Source organism: Macrosteles quadrilineatus, unplaced genomic scaffold (genome assembly GCF_028750875.1).
Source record: "Macrosteles quadrilineatus isolate MER2022 unplaced genomic scaffold, UCM_ALF_1.0 Scaffold_9__3_contigs__length_116548681, whole genome shotgun sequence".
NCBI lineage: Eukaryota > Metazoa > Arthropoda > Insecta > Hemiptera > Cicadellidae > Macrosteles > Macrosteles quadrilineatus.
Window position 1 is genome coordinate 23,922,909 of NW_026542602.1, and position 17,706 is coordinate 23,940,614.

Here is a 17,706-nt window from a genome sequence, read left to right on the forward strand (position 1 = left end):
CCGCTCAGACCTACTGTAATAGTTACTAGCCGAATGTCTCTGACGAGGGTTCACAAATAGTTAATGACCGTTCCGTTATATTGACAGTCCTCAAACAATTTCACCTGCTAAATTCATTAAACTTTGTCATTGTGAAAAACTACCACTTCACCACTACAAACTTAAAACTATAATGTTTGTAACGTGCACAAATTCGTTATGCTTTACATCGGCTTGTAAAATAAATCTATTGAAATACATCCATCGTAGATGAGCTGGATGTGGGAAATCATTAGAGTTGTTCGATTCAGAAGTATACTAGGATTAGAACGAAGGTTAAATAAGTATCGAGAATATTTAAAAAAAGTGTAGTCACATCTTTAGTTTAATATATTTAAACTAATCATCTTCAAAGCAACTGTATATGTCAAGTGTGTTATGCTACTTAAACTGTGTACTTCTCAATCAGATTTTCATAAAAAAATAAACGATTTTAAGGTAGAGATAGTCGGAAGAGGATAAATGTGCATATGGAACTCATCTACAGTATTAGCATTTGTGAAGGTATCAAGTTCAACAAACTCTATTAAGAATAAGCGAAACCCCTTATCGTCGTATTATGAAATGGGTTGCCAAAATACCTAAACTCTTATACAATAGTCCTGTTTTTGGAAAATATTAATTTGTTTAAACCAAAAGGGCGAAAATTATAGAGAGCTGACAGTTTGCAAGTATGGTGTGCATGTACGCTCTTTAGTTTTACTAATTTAATAAGCTTTTGAGGTCTTTTGGACGAACAAAATAACTTTATGTGGAATTGTTTTAAAACTATGAACTGTCAGATTTTCTTCATACAACTCAAAAATATCCAAGGATGGTAAGCAAAACTAACATAACGACTAAAACTATAAAAAAATTACGAAACCACGCTTCTACTTCCTAGAGTTTTGCCCATTGGTGACACTTTCTGTGGTGATATGGTTCAACCCTTTTTTTACGTTTCCACAACTATCACGTATCACGACTGTATGCAAGACCAACAAAATACGTAAACATCTTTGGAAATGGGTGATCGACGATTTAAAGATTTAATTAAACTTTTAACACGTAAAGATCGACAGTTTATACAGGTACGTCGAAGCTGATGGCATCTGCTAATGGCGAGACTTGCGTCACGTTCTGAAGAGGTGGGCCAATGATTGACTCATTACTGATGCGATCCATAAATAACGCGCCACAACCACAATCGGTTTGCTGGTTGACTGCACAGTTAACCTACATACGACACGAGAGAAAGAGAAAGATGGAGAGCGGAAACGCGATCGTCGTGTCTTCTCTTCCGGTCGACGACACAAGACACCAAGGCCGACGTCGGATGATGCGGTGCCGGATAAACGAGAGGGACGGAGCTGGGATCTAGCGTGTTTGGGATTCCACAACACTAAGGTAGTAACTGCAACGCTAGCTGATAATGGACCAAGTTTGTTGGAATGCCTACTTGGAATTTAGTTTTGACTATACAATGCTTCATCTTGGATAGTGACGACCGATTACTGCCGGAACTTTAAAAATTCCGCCATAGAAATTTAACGGACCTGCAATATGGTTACAGGTTAATTAATAGAGATATACAAACATTACACATACAAAATAGCTATGCAGCCATTCACAATTCACAATAATTAGTTACATTTCCCATATTTTTTATAATATCCGAGACAGTTAACAACACCGTAAGTAGGACTATGGTAGGACTAAACAAATAGGAAGTTAGGTGTATGCCTATCCAACTATAATTTCAGTGGCCTGAAAGAATTGTGTATCGTGTTGATATACATAGTGTTTGTAACATATTTTTAAATGAGCAGCAAAAGCTATATTTAGCCTGTTAGTTTAGTAACACTTGTGATCTGGTTGTATTAAAATCTCTGGGTATTTTTCAACAAACCCATACAATCTTTTTGATTCGATATCCTTATAGTAAGATGACAATGTATTGCAGGGGTCCGTCCCTAGAAGTATGTACAATGAAGTAAACAGAATAATACAGATGCACAGTTGTAATTTGGAATACGTCTGCTTGGCTGTACACTCTTGTACAGATAAAGTAAAGAGGGATTTCGAAATCAGGCGTTTTTGGACACATCTAATCTTTGTTCCCTCTCTAAAACAACCTTCCAAATAAGCTTTTTACAGAGAAGGATAAGTGCTCATGCCAGGGATCATTTTCTTATTCTTCTATGTCGCAAGATTCTATTGCAAATTCTTGTTGACATTTTGATCATGTTGATGTTTTCATGGCTCCTCAAATGTTTTCTTCTACATGAAAGAGCTATCATTCTACATCTGTAGTTGTAAACATTAGAATCACAAGGAAGTTTTGGATTCCAAACATTAGTTGAACATAGTTTAACATATTTGATCTTCGGTACATGACTAAGTCGTTGAACTGGCGGATATTGTGGTCAAGGTTTCTACACTTTAACTAGCATAGACTAAAAAATATAGTCTACTGTAGACCAAGTTTCGACAGTTTGCCTCGCTACTATCAACATTTAGTCAATGTGTTTGTAGGTATGGATATACAATTTTCACCTCTGCTCTTTGCTGTATGTTAGATGATAGACAAGTAGGTAGCACGTTTCTCATGTAATCAGATGGTCATGCAGAATTATTTGTGTACCGAAACACTAGACCTGGCTGGACACAAGCGTTGCTAACGTGTCCGTCCTATTGCCCCTAATCCACCGTAATGCGCCACGTCAAGCTGTATTAGCCCAGATAGTGTTGCCTCTTCATTTGACTCGTCCCCTTCCTGTGTCTTTGATTAGAACACCGACCAATCAAACGTTATATTAATTCTCTATCTAATTTTCTATTCTCACATTAGATAACTAAGATCCATTGTCATTTTGGAATGTTAATGTTTATGGAGGAAAAGAAAAATGTACTTTTAAAATAAACTTGTAATATTCTCCCATGTTTTGTTAAGAGCAATTTTTAAAGCATGCGTATTAACAGCCCTGTTCCGTATTTTAAGGTTTGCAGTATTTTAACCTTGCAATTGCTCATCTGGTATTTTACGTAGGCATCTGGTCTGTGTGTGGGAAAATAATATCAAGAAAAAGAGGCGAGCAGTAGAATTAATTGTAGACTGCACTGATAGATATTAGTGGCGGTATCGGGACGAAATCCTACGTCATCGCTGTCTATACTCATAGACCTAACGCTATCGATTGAGCCTTCGACCCCCAAAATCGGAAAGTAAAATTATTTCTTCAGTTTATACGGTTTAAATTACAGCAATATTAATTTTGCCTTAAAATCGGTATTATGATCGGGAAAAATGAAGAAAAAACATTTGTATGGGTGCAAAATCTACGAATTTGTTCTTAAAAAGGAAAATAAATATTATTTAGTGTTTTTACGAAGACTGGAGAAGTGAAACTCAATTTACAAATACTTATACAATTAAATATAATGCAATTTTCTGAAATTACAAATTATTTTATCATGACTCTATTCCTAAGAATACCAAGCTCTTTGTTTATCATTCCCGTTAATATTCTGATTCATAATAATTACACTGCAGTTAGCGAAGATAAAAACTATGCACTAACAACTGCACAATTTGCATTACTATCGCGGTCTCATAATTAGAGGTTGTGTGTTTTCCCATACATTCTATCAGAGTGATTGAAACATAAATCTGGATTAATTACTGGTATGGAACGTAAATCTCATTGAGCATACTGCAAAGTGTTCACTTTTCTGTGTTACAAACTTTCATTCGATATTTATTTGTATTGTACCTTGTATTTCATTTGTACACATTGCACTTTTTGCAATCTTTATGTAGGTACTCTATATTGTATGGTTATTATAAATTCTGATCGAAGATAAAACCATTTAAAACAGCAACCTTTGTGATGAGATTTAACACAAATGTTATTATTTTTAATTATACAATCTTATCATTTAGGAAACACTAAAAATAGTGTTTCCTATCTAAATGACATTGCAATAAATTGTATAGAAGGGGTTTTAAAATGTTATTCGGTTTTGTATGTTAATGTATTTTTTTCACTAAGTGGTTAACTTTTTTCCTGGCAGCTAATATCTCCTGAGAACTGCGCTTTACTGTTATTTTCGGTGAAATCAAAGACGCAAAGCGTTCGTTTTGACCCAGTTACAAAAATTATAAACCTGAAGCGCTTTTGCTGAACGATAGTAAAAATGCGGGCGGAACCGTTCAAAGTGATAAAGCCCAAAACTGGGTCCCTGGACTTGGTCACTGGGTGTGCAGTGCGTCATCGTATCATCAACTGCGACACGGCGACAGCTGACATATAGTGTGTCATCACAGCTGTGAGGAGAATTGTACCAGAGTTTCTACCGATCTTTTGGCAATTTGGGGGACTTTCCACGTTTTCTATTTAATAATACGTATTCTTGGGTAATGAAGATTACGAAGGCTATGAAGTTCCCAATCTACATTTTGATTTAAGTAGTGGAATCATTTCCAAGCAGTTTTTAAATTCCTGTAGTGCTTCTTTAATTATCAACAGTTGAAAATTAAGCTGCATAATTTTAGTTTGTTCTTTTAGTTAGTTATAGTGGAATAAGAGGTGATACATTGCTTGAATTTAAGTTGATGTGAACTTCGTGATAAAACTATCGATGTTTGGATAGAACCACAAAATCTAGACAGGTTTTCTTTGAGAATCTCTCACTTCAATATGTGTTGGATGGGGTGGGCGTAGGGAAGATTTATTATTTCAAATTGGTTGTATTAAAGTTTGAATGTGTAATATTTTCTCATTCGGCAGCCTCTTGAGAGGCTCTCCTTGAGGGATTAGGTGTTTTATTGATGTCATTTTGTTAGCCTCAGAACGGTGATATAAACAATCGGAGTGACTGAACGTGTGACATATCGCTCGCTTCTGGACTAACAAACAGTGACTCAACTACCCGTCATGATTTAGTTAAATATGTCATATGCCAGCTCTAGAGCGGTGACTTCAACGGTCGGATCGACTGAAGGCGGGATCGATGGGCGGGACCAGTGGCCAAGACTACTAAGTAGTGACTAACCACCTGAAATGCCGTTATAGTTGTATTTAGGTGCTATATGAAGCACGTTATGCGTAACATGGTGTAGTTTACCATGTTATTTCCTAACCCTAGAGCAGTGACTATAAGGTCGGTTTAACGAAATGCGGCACCAGTCACTAAGACTACTAAACACTGTTTTAAAAACTCGGAAACCCCATTTTCACTCGTTGTATTTAGGTGTTAAATGATCAGTACTCGTATTACGGTGCAGTTTACTAAGTCATTTGCTAGTTCTAGATTAGTGATCTCAACGGCCAAGATCACTAGAAGGAAAACTACTACACAGTCTCTAAATTAAGTTAACCAACCAGTGCATAAAACACAATGCATGATTTCGACACCGATCGTATTTCGGTGCTAAATAAAATAATAAAGTGTGTAGTTTACATTGGATTATGCTAGCTCTAGAACGGTGACTTCAACGGTCGGGATGACGGGAATAGTAGCTAGAACCCTACTAAAAAGTGGCCAAAGCACAACCACAAGGTGGTGTTGTAGTGCCTTTTACAATAACTTTATTTAGGATGTGCATGAATCTTTAGAGTGCAGAAAATGTTAAATTGTACTCCGTGTTGTTTAATCAGTCAAATTCGTCATAACACATTCGTGACCTTATCTTTTGTTGTTTGTGTGCAGCAGGTGGGAGTAAACGCGCGATATTTTACACAATGATGCATAGTTTATTATTTCTTCATAAGAAGATTTCCTACTGGTTTATTTCACTTCTACGTCAAACACTATAGGTATTTCACGCTTGCACCAAGGGTACGTACGCAGACAGGACGTGCCAGTGACGTCACGGTAACGGTACAGTCAATGTCGCACGTGCGTTTACATAGTTATCTACTCGGCATGTCAAGTAGTGAGTATTGTATGGTGTTATGGTAACCACGCGGCTTTCACCATACTGTACCTAGAGTGGTTGTAATCACCAGGACTTAGGACTCATCGTGCTCGCGAGCTTATAGCGGAGTAGGTCGAGAGCTGTGGACTTGTATATTGCGGTTGAGTCCCGATTGGCATTGGAGGGTGTGGTTCAGTTGCCGAACGTTGAATTTCCCGCGTTTATTTCGAAAAACAAGTTTTGGGGAATATTCCTCTTCGTTAAATATTTCTTACGTGTTTACACTCTGTAACACATTGTTCAGCCTAAATTGAACAGACAAAAAGGTTGCCAAAGCCAAACACCGTGCAATGTAAAAAAAATTATGATTTAATGCTAATTGATAAACCTGTAAATGAACTCGTCATTTTGTAAATTTAAATTAATTTATAGTAACCGATCGCAAAAAGCATCAAACATTGACAATAACATCCCTATATTGAAAATAATATGACAATTTTCTAAGTTTCCTAAGTTATTGTCACAAAAATAGTTTTCCCAAAAGTGTCCCATTGACATTTTGTTGGACAGAAACCACAGAAAGCCAACTTTTCATCTAATTCATGACAGCTTTACATCAAACATGACGTTTTATTTAGACATTAACAACGAACGCTACACAAATCATCTCCTCATTTCATTCTACACCCATCCTTCACTCATATATTCGGGTTAAAATGCGTACCTATGTGGCGTCCCCCTCTCAGTGATTGAGAATTAATCATTGAAAGGGGAGTATGTCTATCTTCTAGTTTGACCAGTACCTTTCATGCACAATTATTAATTAGTCAACTCCTTGATGTGACTTCCTAATCAAGATTTAAAATAGATCGCTCTCATTATGAGGTCATGGGAAAGGTCAGTTGAGCCTAAAACTAGTTTTTAATTGCGGTTAATTTGTCTTCGTACCAATTAGTTGTGGTGAAAGCTTATTGATTATTTATCTTAAAACAAAATCTCTCGCCATTTGTCAACTTGGTCCACTTCGATTATTTGCCTTGTCGCTTGTCGGAGCAGAAGTGTTTTCTTATTAATTTCCTGCTATTAATGAGTTTGCCTTGTTAATCTACATCTAGATCGGAGGTTTTGATATTTTTGGGTACAGGCTTTCTCATATTACTTGCCCAATTAATCGAACGTAATGTCGAAATATATCATAGTTTAGGGTAAAAATACCTTGGCTTGATACAAATAGATATTTGCTTACATTTAAATAATTATTTACTTATTGTATGTTTGGTTTTTGTATTAGTAACCTTTAGATAAACTTTAGTAAAGGAATTTCTACACACTTAACAAGACGATTCGTTGTCTAATATGAACAAATAGTTTTATACTAGAAAGGTTGGAAGTATGTTAATTTATAATTACTTAAAAAAAAGAATTGGTGATATCATCCCGCTTGTCTACTGTGTAACCTCTATTTTTGTTATGATGATGCATTTGGTATGACTCTTTTCTTCCCGTGTGATGAGCCATAAAGATCATACTGGCGACTGGGAGGTAAATTTTGCGGTTATGAGTTGGGCTTCGCGTGACATTCATGGACGATTATATAGAAAGTTCTTTGAGAGGTCAAGACGTCTGATTTTGAATAGACTTCGCTATTCGTTTGTAAAGTTATTATGTGGTTTTAGAAGAAAGCTGATGTGCTTACTCCTCACGATTAGATATTTACAGTTGATATCGGATCACGCTCTCCTTAATCGACTTACAATCAGCTTAGGAAAAGGTTTCCCGGCTGGTCAACTAACCGACCACAAGTGTTTATTTACCTTTTTTTTAAATTATAATTACTATCATTTTAGAGTAACCAGGAACTCATGAAATCGAAAAAATTAAAAAGGGGTACTAATTGTCTTTGGTCTACTGTTTTAGAATTGAAATGGTACTCAATCGAATATTTTAGCCTGGCTTATGGATAGTAGATCAATAGATATGGAATATGGTAATGTAACCATCAATGAGTTTTTGTAAAATTGATGTTTAACAGTCAAGCAATTATCTTTTGAACCTAAGAATTACAGGAACAAATTTACTATTAACTATCCTTTACCACTTGAATGTTTTCACGTTGTTCTCATTCTAACTCATCAACAACAAAAAACATATTGTACTTATTAGTATTGGTATCAGCTCAGTCATTTTAAATGTTTTTTATCAAAGCTATTTGAACATTTAGTTTTGTATAGATATTGCCTTTTATCATTGAAAAATGTACTCACATCGTCCAGTTTAGCAGGCTGTTCTCTTCTGCTGGGGTAGTAGCTGATGGCCATAGCGTCCCTGATGGCGCCTACGTCTATGCTAGGCGGCACGGGGGTGGGGGGAAGCTCGGTCGTGGTGGAGGGGGTAGACGAGGCTACTAGCACTGGTGGAGGGGATGAGTCTCTGGATGATCTGTATCCCTGTCCGTGTATTCCCGCCACACAGGCCACTACCACCGCTAGCACCGCAGACAGCATGACTAGTCCTCAAGAGGCGCTCTGCACATCGGCACTGTCTGGAAAGGAAAGATCAATCTTGTATTGGTTCTCAATGAATCTGTTGTTGCTGCAGTAAGTTCTACAGTCGAAATATATCCCTACCAAGGAAGTAATATTTTTCTTAAAAACGACAAATATTGGTGTATTCTAATGGAAATATTGCTAATAATTAGTATAGTATGCAATTCGAATATCTAAATTTGTAGATGTTTAGGCTGTAATGCGTGCATTGTATGGAATTTATAATACATGATTTTTCATGTTAGACAATAGTATACCTCGAAAGGCGTCACAAAATAAAGATCGAATGTTACGGATGGAAATGAAAAATAATGATATTATTACAGCACATCAAAGTCATATAAAGGATTATGCCTATTTAAAAAAGTTTAACGTTTTCTTAAACGTCTCCAGAACGTTCACATCTCGCAATTCCACAGCAAGCGTAGGAAAATTGTATTTTTAGTCAAACATCTCAAACGAAACATCATGTTGTTTACTGTGTGTTATATTAAATGGTGTTTGCTAAAAAAAACATCTTTTTTACGTATTAAAAATTTAGTATTTGTGTGCCTAGTAAATTGTAAGAGTAATAATAATTATGTTTACCAAATAGTTTAACTGTATCGGAATTATACAAATTATATCACGGCAGGTGCATATCTAGAAAACCTGGACAGTTATGTAAATCGTTTTACATTTCTGCTTCTGAATGTTTTTTTTTTTCAATCAATCATAAAATGTATTTCTATAGATCACCATAAAGTAAAATGTCTAAAGATGAATTTAAAAATAAGGCACTATAGTAGGTACTTTACATACTAATACATTAAGCCCATCCTCTACAGTTCATGGCATTGCCGTATTAATGCATTCGCCCGCGGTCGGTGGAAATTGCGGTTACGTAGCGAGTAATAGTCGATGGGAAGTTGTTTGATTGGCTATTTATTACCAGTAATAGTCGGACGGAAGTCTTGGTTTGTAATCAACAGCAATGATTGTTTTATTTGGAAATGAAAATACTGCGTTGTCGAGCCATTAATGTCTGAGTTTGCTCATGCGATTATCTAATGGTTTTTTTTAAATTTAGAATTATTTTAGGGTAGTAATGTTGTTCTGGTTTTATTTAGTTATATGGATTCTCTACTTAGTATTAAGCTGTGATTACATTCATGTTTGTTGCACTAATGAATGCAGGAGTATTTTTGAAAAAAAAAAAAAAAATACACTACGCATGAGCAAATTGTTGATTTAAGCGTAAGACGAATGGAATTTTTATACTTCCTACAGTGAACAACATGATATTTCATAAACATATAATTTTTGGCAAACATGTTTGTTCACGTAGAACTTTAATTGATAAATCAATTTAAGTATAACAGATTATATTTCTGAATTCCCTTATTTTATCAAAAACTAATAATATCTAGATATTTCCAGTCTAAACATGTGTAATGTTAAAAATGGTTGAACAATTAAATTATTTCTAATATAAAGTAAGATCTTAGATTTGTATGGAAACAACGTTGCAAGCAAACAATATTTGTAGGATCCGATCTTCAACCATCGATGTATAATAGCTCCCATGTAGCGTATTATACATCGATGTCTTCAACAGCTGTCGAAAGACAAAAACAACCACAAACTTGACATTTCTACTAGACGCACAGGAGCGAACTGGAGTCAGTCGGCGTTGCGAAAGAAGGCATTGCCGTTTACGGTTAACGTTTATAGGCTGTCAAAACATTACCGTGGTGTCGGAAAGTGCGTTCACATAGCACTGTGTATTGTTGCCGATAGCTTCATTCTGCAGTTCCGGGAACCCTGTGCCGTATAAGCGTTTTATGGTGCTTCGTACTGGATCGGCGTGAAACCGCAATGGGAAATTGCCATTGGCAGAGTAAAGTGTGATAGGCTACTGGACTGTACACATATAACAGCCTTGTGATGAGGTTAGTTTTTAGGCTTGTGCTTTAAAGAATAACAAAACATCTTACTCTGTACATTTTTGTATATCAACATTATTCTTGACATTAATAATTTAACAAAAGCATTTGTTTGAGTTGTTTGAGTCAGCAATCATGATTATTTAGATTAACTATTTGAATTGAACTTACATGTTGCGTAAACGGAAACTACTTATGGATTATAAACGACTGATAAAATACTTCTAGGTAGAATATGCCATTTTGATGCAAACCTAAAAACTTTAGCAACCTTTTGGGAATTATTTGTGGGCCCAGTTTCAAGCACAATATTAATCAAATGTTGCCTTGGAGTATACACATTTTTACAGAAAATTGGGCTTTTTAATTTTTTTTTTTTTTTTTTTGCTCAGCGATTACATGTTCAGAACTTTACTATCAATACCCCAAATGAACTTTTTTAATTCTATGTGAATGTTAAGAACATGGAAATACCAGTTGACACTTTGCCGGTTGAATACATCACAAGTTGACTAGTTATCAACAATTTAAGACCTTGTGTTAAAAGCATGTGTGTTTTGGTTGTATGATATTTAATCAAAGTAAACATTATTTCAAGCATATCATTTGACTTATGAAACTGCCAACGCTAAGTCAGCATTATTTTAGCTAAGTGGCTTGCAATCATAGTGGAAAAGTTTAAAACCAATTCAACAATTTGAGGGATTATTGAAGGTCATGTTTTAGAAAATATGTTAAAATCCTACTTTTACCTACAAGTACTAAAACCCCATAACTGTATGGTTATGGTACAGTTAACCATAAATTTGCCATACATTATGTGAAAAATTCCCTAAAAAAAATTCTCAAAAATTTTGTTATTTATTTATAGGTAGGGCCTATATGAAATTCTACTTCAATTAAGTCAGAATTGATCTTAATTCTTCTACTTATAGTTGTATTTTCTTCATCAATATTGTAAAACAAGGTGCGGTTGTAGCAGGTGTTATGGTTTGACGATGGCGCCGGGATGGAAACTAGCCACAAAAGAACAGTTACGGCAACAGATGGGCCAGTTACCGCGATAGCTCAACAATAACTTGGCAACTATGACAGTTCCATTCCACTTGCGCTGGTTACGGAGGAATGGGAACACCAGCACAAGAGCCTGCGTGTAACGTGTAGCAGATGTTAATACGCCGTCATGCCAGTTATACGTCAGTGTTTGTGGAACAATACGTCGAGTGGACAATATGTAATTTAAAGTACTCAAGGTGGAACCCACTTCTTGCTATTGCGAATAGATGAATAGAAGAGTGTCTTATTTCAAAACTAATTATGTCACCGACTCAAAAGTAATTTGCAGTTGTATAGGCATTTACTTTTTATAATGCATTATTTAGCTGCTGGACATTGAACGTGTCAAAATTTGAAAAAATAAATGTTTGAGATTGTTGTATTGCTTAATGTGTAAATGAGCTGTTTAAATATTGTTATACCTACTCATTGTTATTGTTTACTTTGTGTTTGGGATATTGAAAGATGCAAGACTGTCAAAGAGAAATTTCGATCAGATCTGAGTAATTTAATCAGGCTGTATTGTATTGCTCAGTATTGCATTGTATAAGATACAATCTGTTAGCAAGTTTCATCAAGTAATTTCAATTAAGCAATTCGCAGCATCAACGTTTTCATCAATTCTTTTTCTCTTCTCATTATTTGTACATCATCGCGACGGCTGTGTACATCAACGCACTTTGTTTTCGTGACGAGCATTTTAGATAATTAATCCGTGAGTAAGAAAACGAGTTCGCTTGTTTTCTCTTTCATTTTAATTTGTTTTTTATTAAGGTTGGCCATGCTTTCTCGTCGTAGGCGGAATTAAAATTTTAACTGTAGTTACAGCAATGACATTTGCTGTACCGAATTGAAAATTCTTCAGTTTACTTTCTAATATACAGAGATTTTTTTTGCAATGTTTCATTTTATGTAAAGTCACTTAACTTACACTTTTTCATCACGAAACCTGAAGAAATTAGTTGCAAACATAGCAGTGTGACAATTTATTTGCACTAATGTATACCGCTTATGGTTTAATCAACAAGTCAATGTTTCCACTCTCAGGATTTTCATTCTAAATGTTTAGGAAATATTTGGGTGACAGTAGGATAATTATACCCACCACAGTCGCGTATTGGCTTGTTAAATCTAATATATTAGAAATTTTATTCAACGAAATCCCGCCGTAAGTTATACGAATTTCCACGTACTACTAAGTCTAATATGGTAGAATTTAAGAAGGGCGAACGAAAATTTCCAGTTGGGTATGCGATATTATATGTTGAAATGTGGGCTAAGGTTAAAGTGAGATATTAAATTATAACTTCAGGAGGAAGTGAAAATAGTAGTTCATAAATAATTGTGGCGTGTAACTTTTTTTCGATTTACTTACAGTCCTCGAGTGTACAAAGACTTAAGTATATAAAACACTGACCTCTATTCACCTCACTGGAACATTAGATTCAATATTGTCGGCTTATTCTTCCTCAGCAGATATATAGTTTTAGAAATATGTAAAAGTTCTTGCTCAGTACCTACGGTGTTGTTTCGAAACTCATCGCTGTTCACATATAGGTTCAATAGTAATATTTCACTGAAACAATATAATATAAAGTATAATTTATGACAATTTGTGACATCTTGTGTACTTGAGTTCCTATTGATGTTTTTGCCATGAATGCTCTGAAGACGGAACGTTTAACCCGTGTTGACACGGAGATATGGGACCGACCGTGACGGTTCCGCACCAAATACTTCCACGGCGACCTCCGACATCTCCACCGCCAGTAGGTATCATTCCCACACTCTTGACATTCCGGGAGTTCAAGATGAGTGTGAAGGGAGAACCGCCCAAAATGTGTATATTAAGATTCTTCATCTCGGAGGAGTAAGGCTGTTTTCCTTGTACACTCCCAGGTCTTCTCAGATACTTTGTACAGATTGATCAGCTTGTACGGTATCAAGCTCTTTACATTCCGAAAGGTCTAAAGGAAGAACTAGTACCTACAGTCTTAATTTTGAAAACGTTTATCTAAATTTTAGGACTGTTCTTTTTACGTATTTTGGGGTGATTTGACTGCATAATCGGTGGAAAGGTCTCAGACATGAAATATATTTAGAGATCGCTGCTTAATATGGTATCTATACCGGCTGGGCTTGTATTGCATTGTCTGATCACGACGGTGATTGTGAGGGACTACGATGCGGCAGTGAACATTCTGGCAAGTGCAAATATGGCCATACAATTGAGAAAGACCGAACATGACGGGATTGTTGAGGGTGAGAGAGTAGACAAATAGGCCAACATTATTGAAACCTCTCTTGGTAAATCGAACCCAGCGACTAGTCCCAGGGGATCTTGTATAATCTTGATGCCACCGTCAGTGATTTCAACACACCGCGTATTAAGTGTTAGGAGTGTTGTAATCTAATTACAAAAAAAAATATATTCATGCTGCCACGAGTCAAATTTTCAATCTGAACATAGTAGTTCAACAGAGTCTCCAGTTCACTTCAACTCGGCACAACGACCAGTGATAAACCTCTTCAGAGGCCTTGTTTGCCTATAGCGCTCGATAAATATCCATCAGTAGCACGATTGTTATTGGATCGTTACTGGGGAAAAGCAATAAATTGACCCATCATGCGGATGATAAAGTCGCGGTGATTAGACCCACATGGCCGAGTCCCCCATCTGCCCATGCTTGTGGTCGATACGGTGAAACGGGATAGTGTCTTTTGTGGCGTTGTTGGTTTGTCGTGTTGTAAATTCGTAGTGGGTTGTGCATGTTTTTGCAAGACTGCTAAAATTGCTTGTTTGTGTTGAGCTATTTAGTACACTGGAAGTATTTGATTTTTCGTCCGGTATAACTATATGTTTGTTGATTTAAGGGCTTGTTGCGGACATGTTCGATTTCCGATTACTAAAACGCACGCGTTACGAAGTTTTGGGATCTAAATATAATTCTGTCTTTAGGCTGGAAGGAGTCTTATCATTACGAGCACATGAAATCGGCAGCGCACGATTGATACAGTATATTCAACGTACGTCCTGAGGCCCATTTACGCAGTCAATCTTATTTTAATTTCAGCTATTTGTAGAACCTTTGTTAAAAGTATTTTCATCATATTTAAATGTCATATTTAAACAGTCAGAATAAAAAAACAATTGAATGTCTTAAAAGAAACGAATTACGTACTAAATGCATTACAGTTGTGTTATCAAAAGAATGTGCCAAAATGAAAATGAAAAAAATGTTTTTTTAATGAGGTAACTTTAAAAGCTAGTCGCATATGAGCTAAATTCTTCTTTGACGTAAAATACCAACTGGACGTTTCCTAAACCTGTTTTAGTAGTTTAAAAACGTGATGGCTCATAGCTTTAAATATGTATTCCTCGGACGTACCGTCTATTTAGTTTGCAACGCTCGTATTCATTATATATCAAGGATGTAAAAATATCCGAATATTTCGGTAATATTACAGCTTGGAAATTTATTTCATTAAATGACTGACTGTTACGAGTAGAAAGTTGGACCTTCCGCTAATAACACACGCATATAAATGATTTAATTACAAAACGCCACTGTTATTCTGTGAACAGTTTTAAACCTCCAGAGAGAGCGGATGAGGCAAAGGTATCTGTGTTACTTTCGTGCACTTTTTAAAATTTAATTCATTTTTGTTTTTGTTTGGAAAAAGCTTTGCGAATTGAGCTTAATAGGCTCTATCTTGTAACTAATTAATAACCGATTTTTATAACTTTTTCTTTAACCGATAAACAGTTTTTGTTTTTTCATATATTGAATTATATGAAATATTGTGATTGATTTCCTGCTACATGTACCAAAAATCAGGCAACAGAAATCAACCCCCCCCCCTTCTCTTAATTCGGCGTATAAAAGCAACAAATGCTATAAATAAAACTGGGTTACGGAACCGGTGTGCTTGAAGATAATACATCTCAGAAAGATTACACCATTACCCGGAGTGCTGTACCGTCTATGCCTGCAGCGCACAGTGTACAGTGCTGTACATTATATTGTACGCTACATCGTAACAATCTTGAATTACCGGAGAAGATGGTTTCAGGAATGTAGTCTTCTTGCTTCTCTAGGTCGCTCTGTTCGTTGTCAAATCAGCAGACATAACCTGTAAGGTGGCACGTGTAGTGGATTTAATTTTTCTATAACTTTTTCGATGTTTTAATGTGGTAATTGTTTTATCTTCCAGAGATGATCTCGTCCTCTGGTGAAAATGTTGATGAACAAAATAAAATTGTTGCTGTTGAAGGTAGATTTCTGCAGCGCACCCAAAACTTCTGCCGGTATTTTTGACAATATTACACGATCATCTTCTAAAACACAAATTTGAAAGTTGGTCTTTCACCAGGGAAGTCTTCCTTCTAGTTTAGGTAAAATAAATGTTTGTCAGATTACCTGCTGAAACCTTGCTCGATTGTTGCTTTATGTCTTCACTGTTGCAGTCTTTGCAAAAACTTTATATGATTGTATTTAAAAGAAGTAAAAATCACTACGGTATTAAGCATGCAAATTTTTTCAGCTGAATTGGGTTCAAATGTCAAACTTTTTAGATGCTCTTCATTATATTTACATTCCAAATGCCTATTAAAAGTCGAAAGCTCAATAGTTAAGCTTTAATTGAACCGCTACCAACTGTAAGGTTCAGGCTGATGAAGCAATTCCGCCAATATGCAGAGTATGACCGGGTTCTGGTAAATCATCCAGATTCAGAATCCATGCAATTTCTACCTCCAAGTCAATCCTGCGGCTACAAACTAGGATGCCTCTTGGAGAAGAAATTCTTCATTCTCTACGAACGCCCCCAATTACCATGATGAAAGCACGGCAGTAGCTAGTAGCTGGAATAACAAGGGTCTCAGATCTAATTCTATTCTGATGCCGTTGTGCTTTCTTTTCCTAGATTAGGGAAAACACTAAAACACTAGTTATGCAGATGTAGCTCAGACAAACTCATAGGATCATAATAGGAAGTGCCTTGAAGGGGTTCGGTATTCGAAGAATTATGGCTGTTCATTTGCGGTCTTCATCTCATTAATGAACTATTTCGTCATGGGCTACTGCAATTCAATGAAACTAGAAACGAGTTATGTACAGTAATTAGGAATCACATTTTTAGAAGAATACTAGTTTTTCTTTGGAATTACCTTGATAGGAAAGAGGAAATTCAGCTCGAGTTGAAGTAGTTGAGGGGTAAAAGTGTTTTGATCATATTAGTGCAGTGCTTAATTCTGCAAAAAGGCAGTCCATTGAACTACTGAGTCTGAATGTCGAGAACAGGAGTCGACTCCACACATTAATTGCGGTTCATTGCAGTATTTCTGTTTTTATGGTTGTAATTCATAGTTGAATTCTAATTTTGAAAGTACCATGGGTGATACGAAAAGTAAATTATACACTTGGCCTAAGGCATGAGTTATCTTTAATGTTATGTTCCTGAGTTTCTCAGGATTTAACCAGCAATCTTCTGAAAACTAGGCTTTTAAATCTTAGACCAAACAAATATTTTTAGCACATTCTTTATAATATGTTTTTGCAACAGTATGAAAAAACCACTTAATCCTCAAACTTGACTTTGTTTGTAGAAACAGCCTCGCATGGCTCTGACGAGACTGTTAAGCAGCCTGGGTGAGCCGCTATTCCGTATTCTAATTAGTCTAATTGCCCTCGTGCTCGGGAAGCTAAGCTCTTCTCTTGTATCTGTAGACGTCCACCGCACGCTCTTTACTCACGTTCTGTGCCGCCTTCCACCCTTCCACCTGACAATCTGACAATCCACAATCCAGATCAGGGATAATGCTGAGATGAGGTTGCCGAGGGATCAGCAGTAGGAGGTCAGCTGAGAAAGGTAGTTGATGCAGAAACGCAGTGTCAGCGAGAAAATGTATACAAAATATACATGGTGCAAGATACATTTTAGTGTTGATAAGGCTTTTGAATTGTCGGCGAATAAGTAACTCGTGGTAGTTCCCTGATTTTATAAGAAATTTGGGCCGTATTTCCTCGTAGGTAATGTCAAATAATATAAACGAAATAGGGAACGACTGTCTGAAAAAAATGTTGAAGTTTATTTGCAGCAATGGCATATACTCCAAATAGTAATAAAAGTGTATTAGCAGTAAAAAAAACAATAAGTTAAATTCTTTTTCACGTCCAGTTTTTCCTCAATTGTTTGTAAGTTAAGCGTACAAATTTTGTCAAAATATATATTCTGCTTG

At 36.0% G+C, this 17,706-nt stretch overlaps 2 protein-coding genes across 2 annotated transcripts in view; one reads left to right on the forward strand and one right to left on the reverse strand.

Moving 5' to 3' along the window:
- LOC129003287 (elongation factor-like GTPase 1) overlaps positions 1–17,706 on the forward strand; it is a 157,312-nt gene that overhangs the window by 59,936 nt on the left and 79,670 nt on the right. The window lies entirely within an intron of this gene.
- The window catches only part of LOC129002411 (uncharacterized), a 58,534-nt gene that overhangs the window by 35,643 nt on the left and 5,185 nt on the right, over positions 1–17,706 (reverse strand). The window contains exon 2 of the mRNA XM_054430192.1: positions 8,203–8,480. Coding sequence (XP_054286167.1) covers positions 8,203–8,442 — 240 coding nt within the window. The 5' untranslated portion in view covers positions 8,443–8,480. The remainder of the gene's footprint in view (positions 1–8,202; positions 8,481–17,706) is intronic.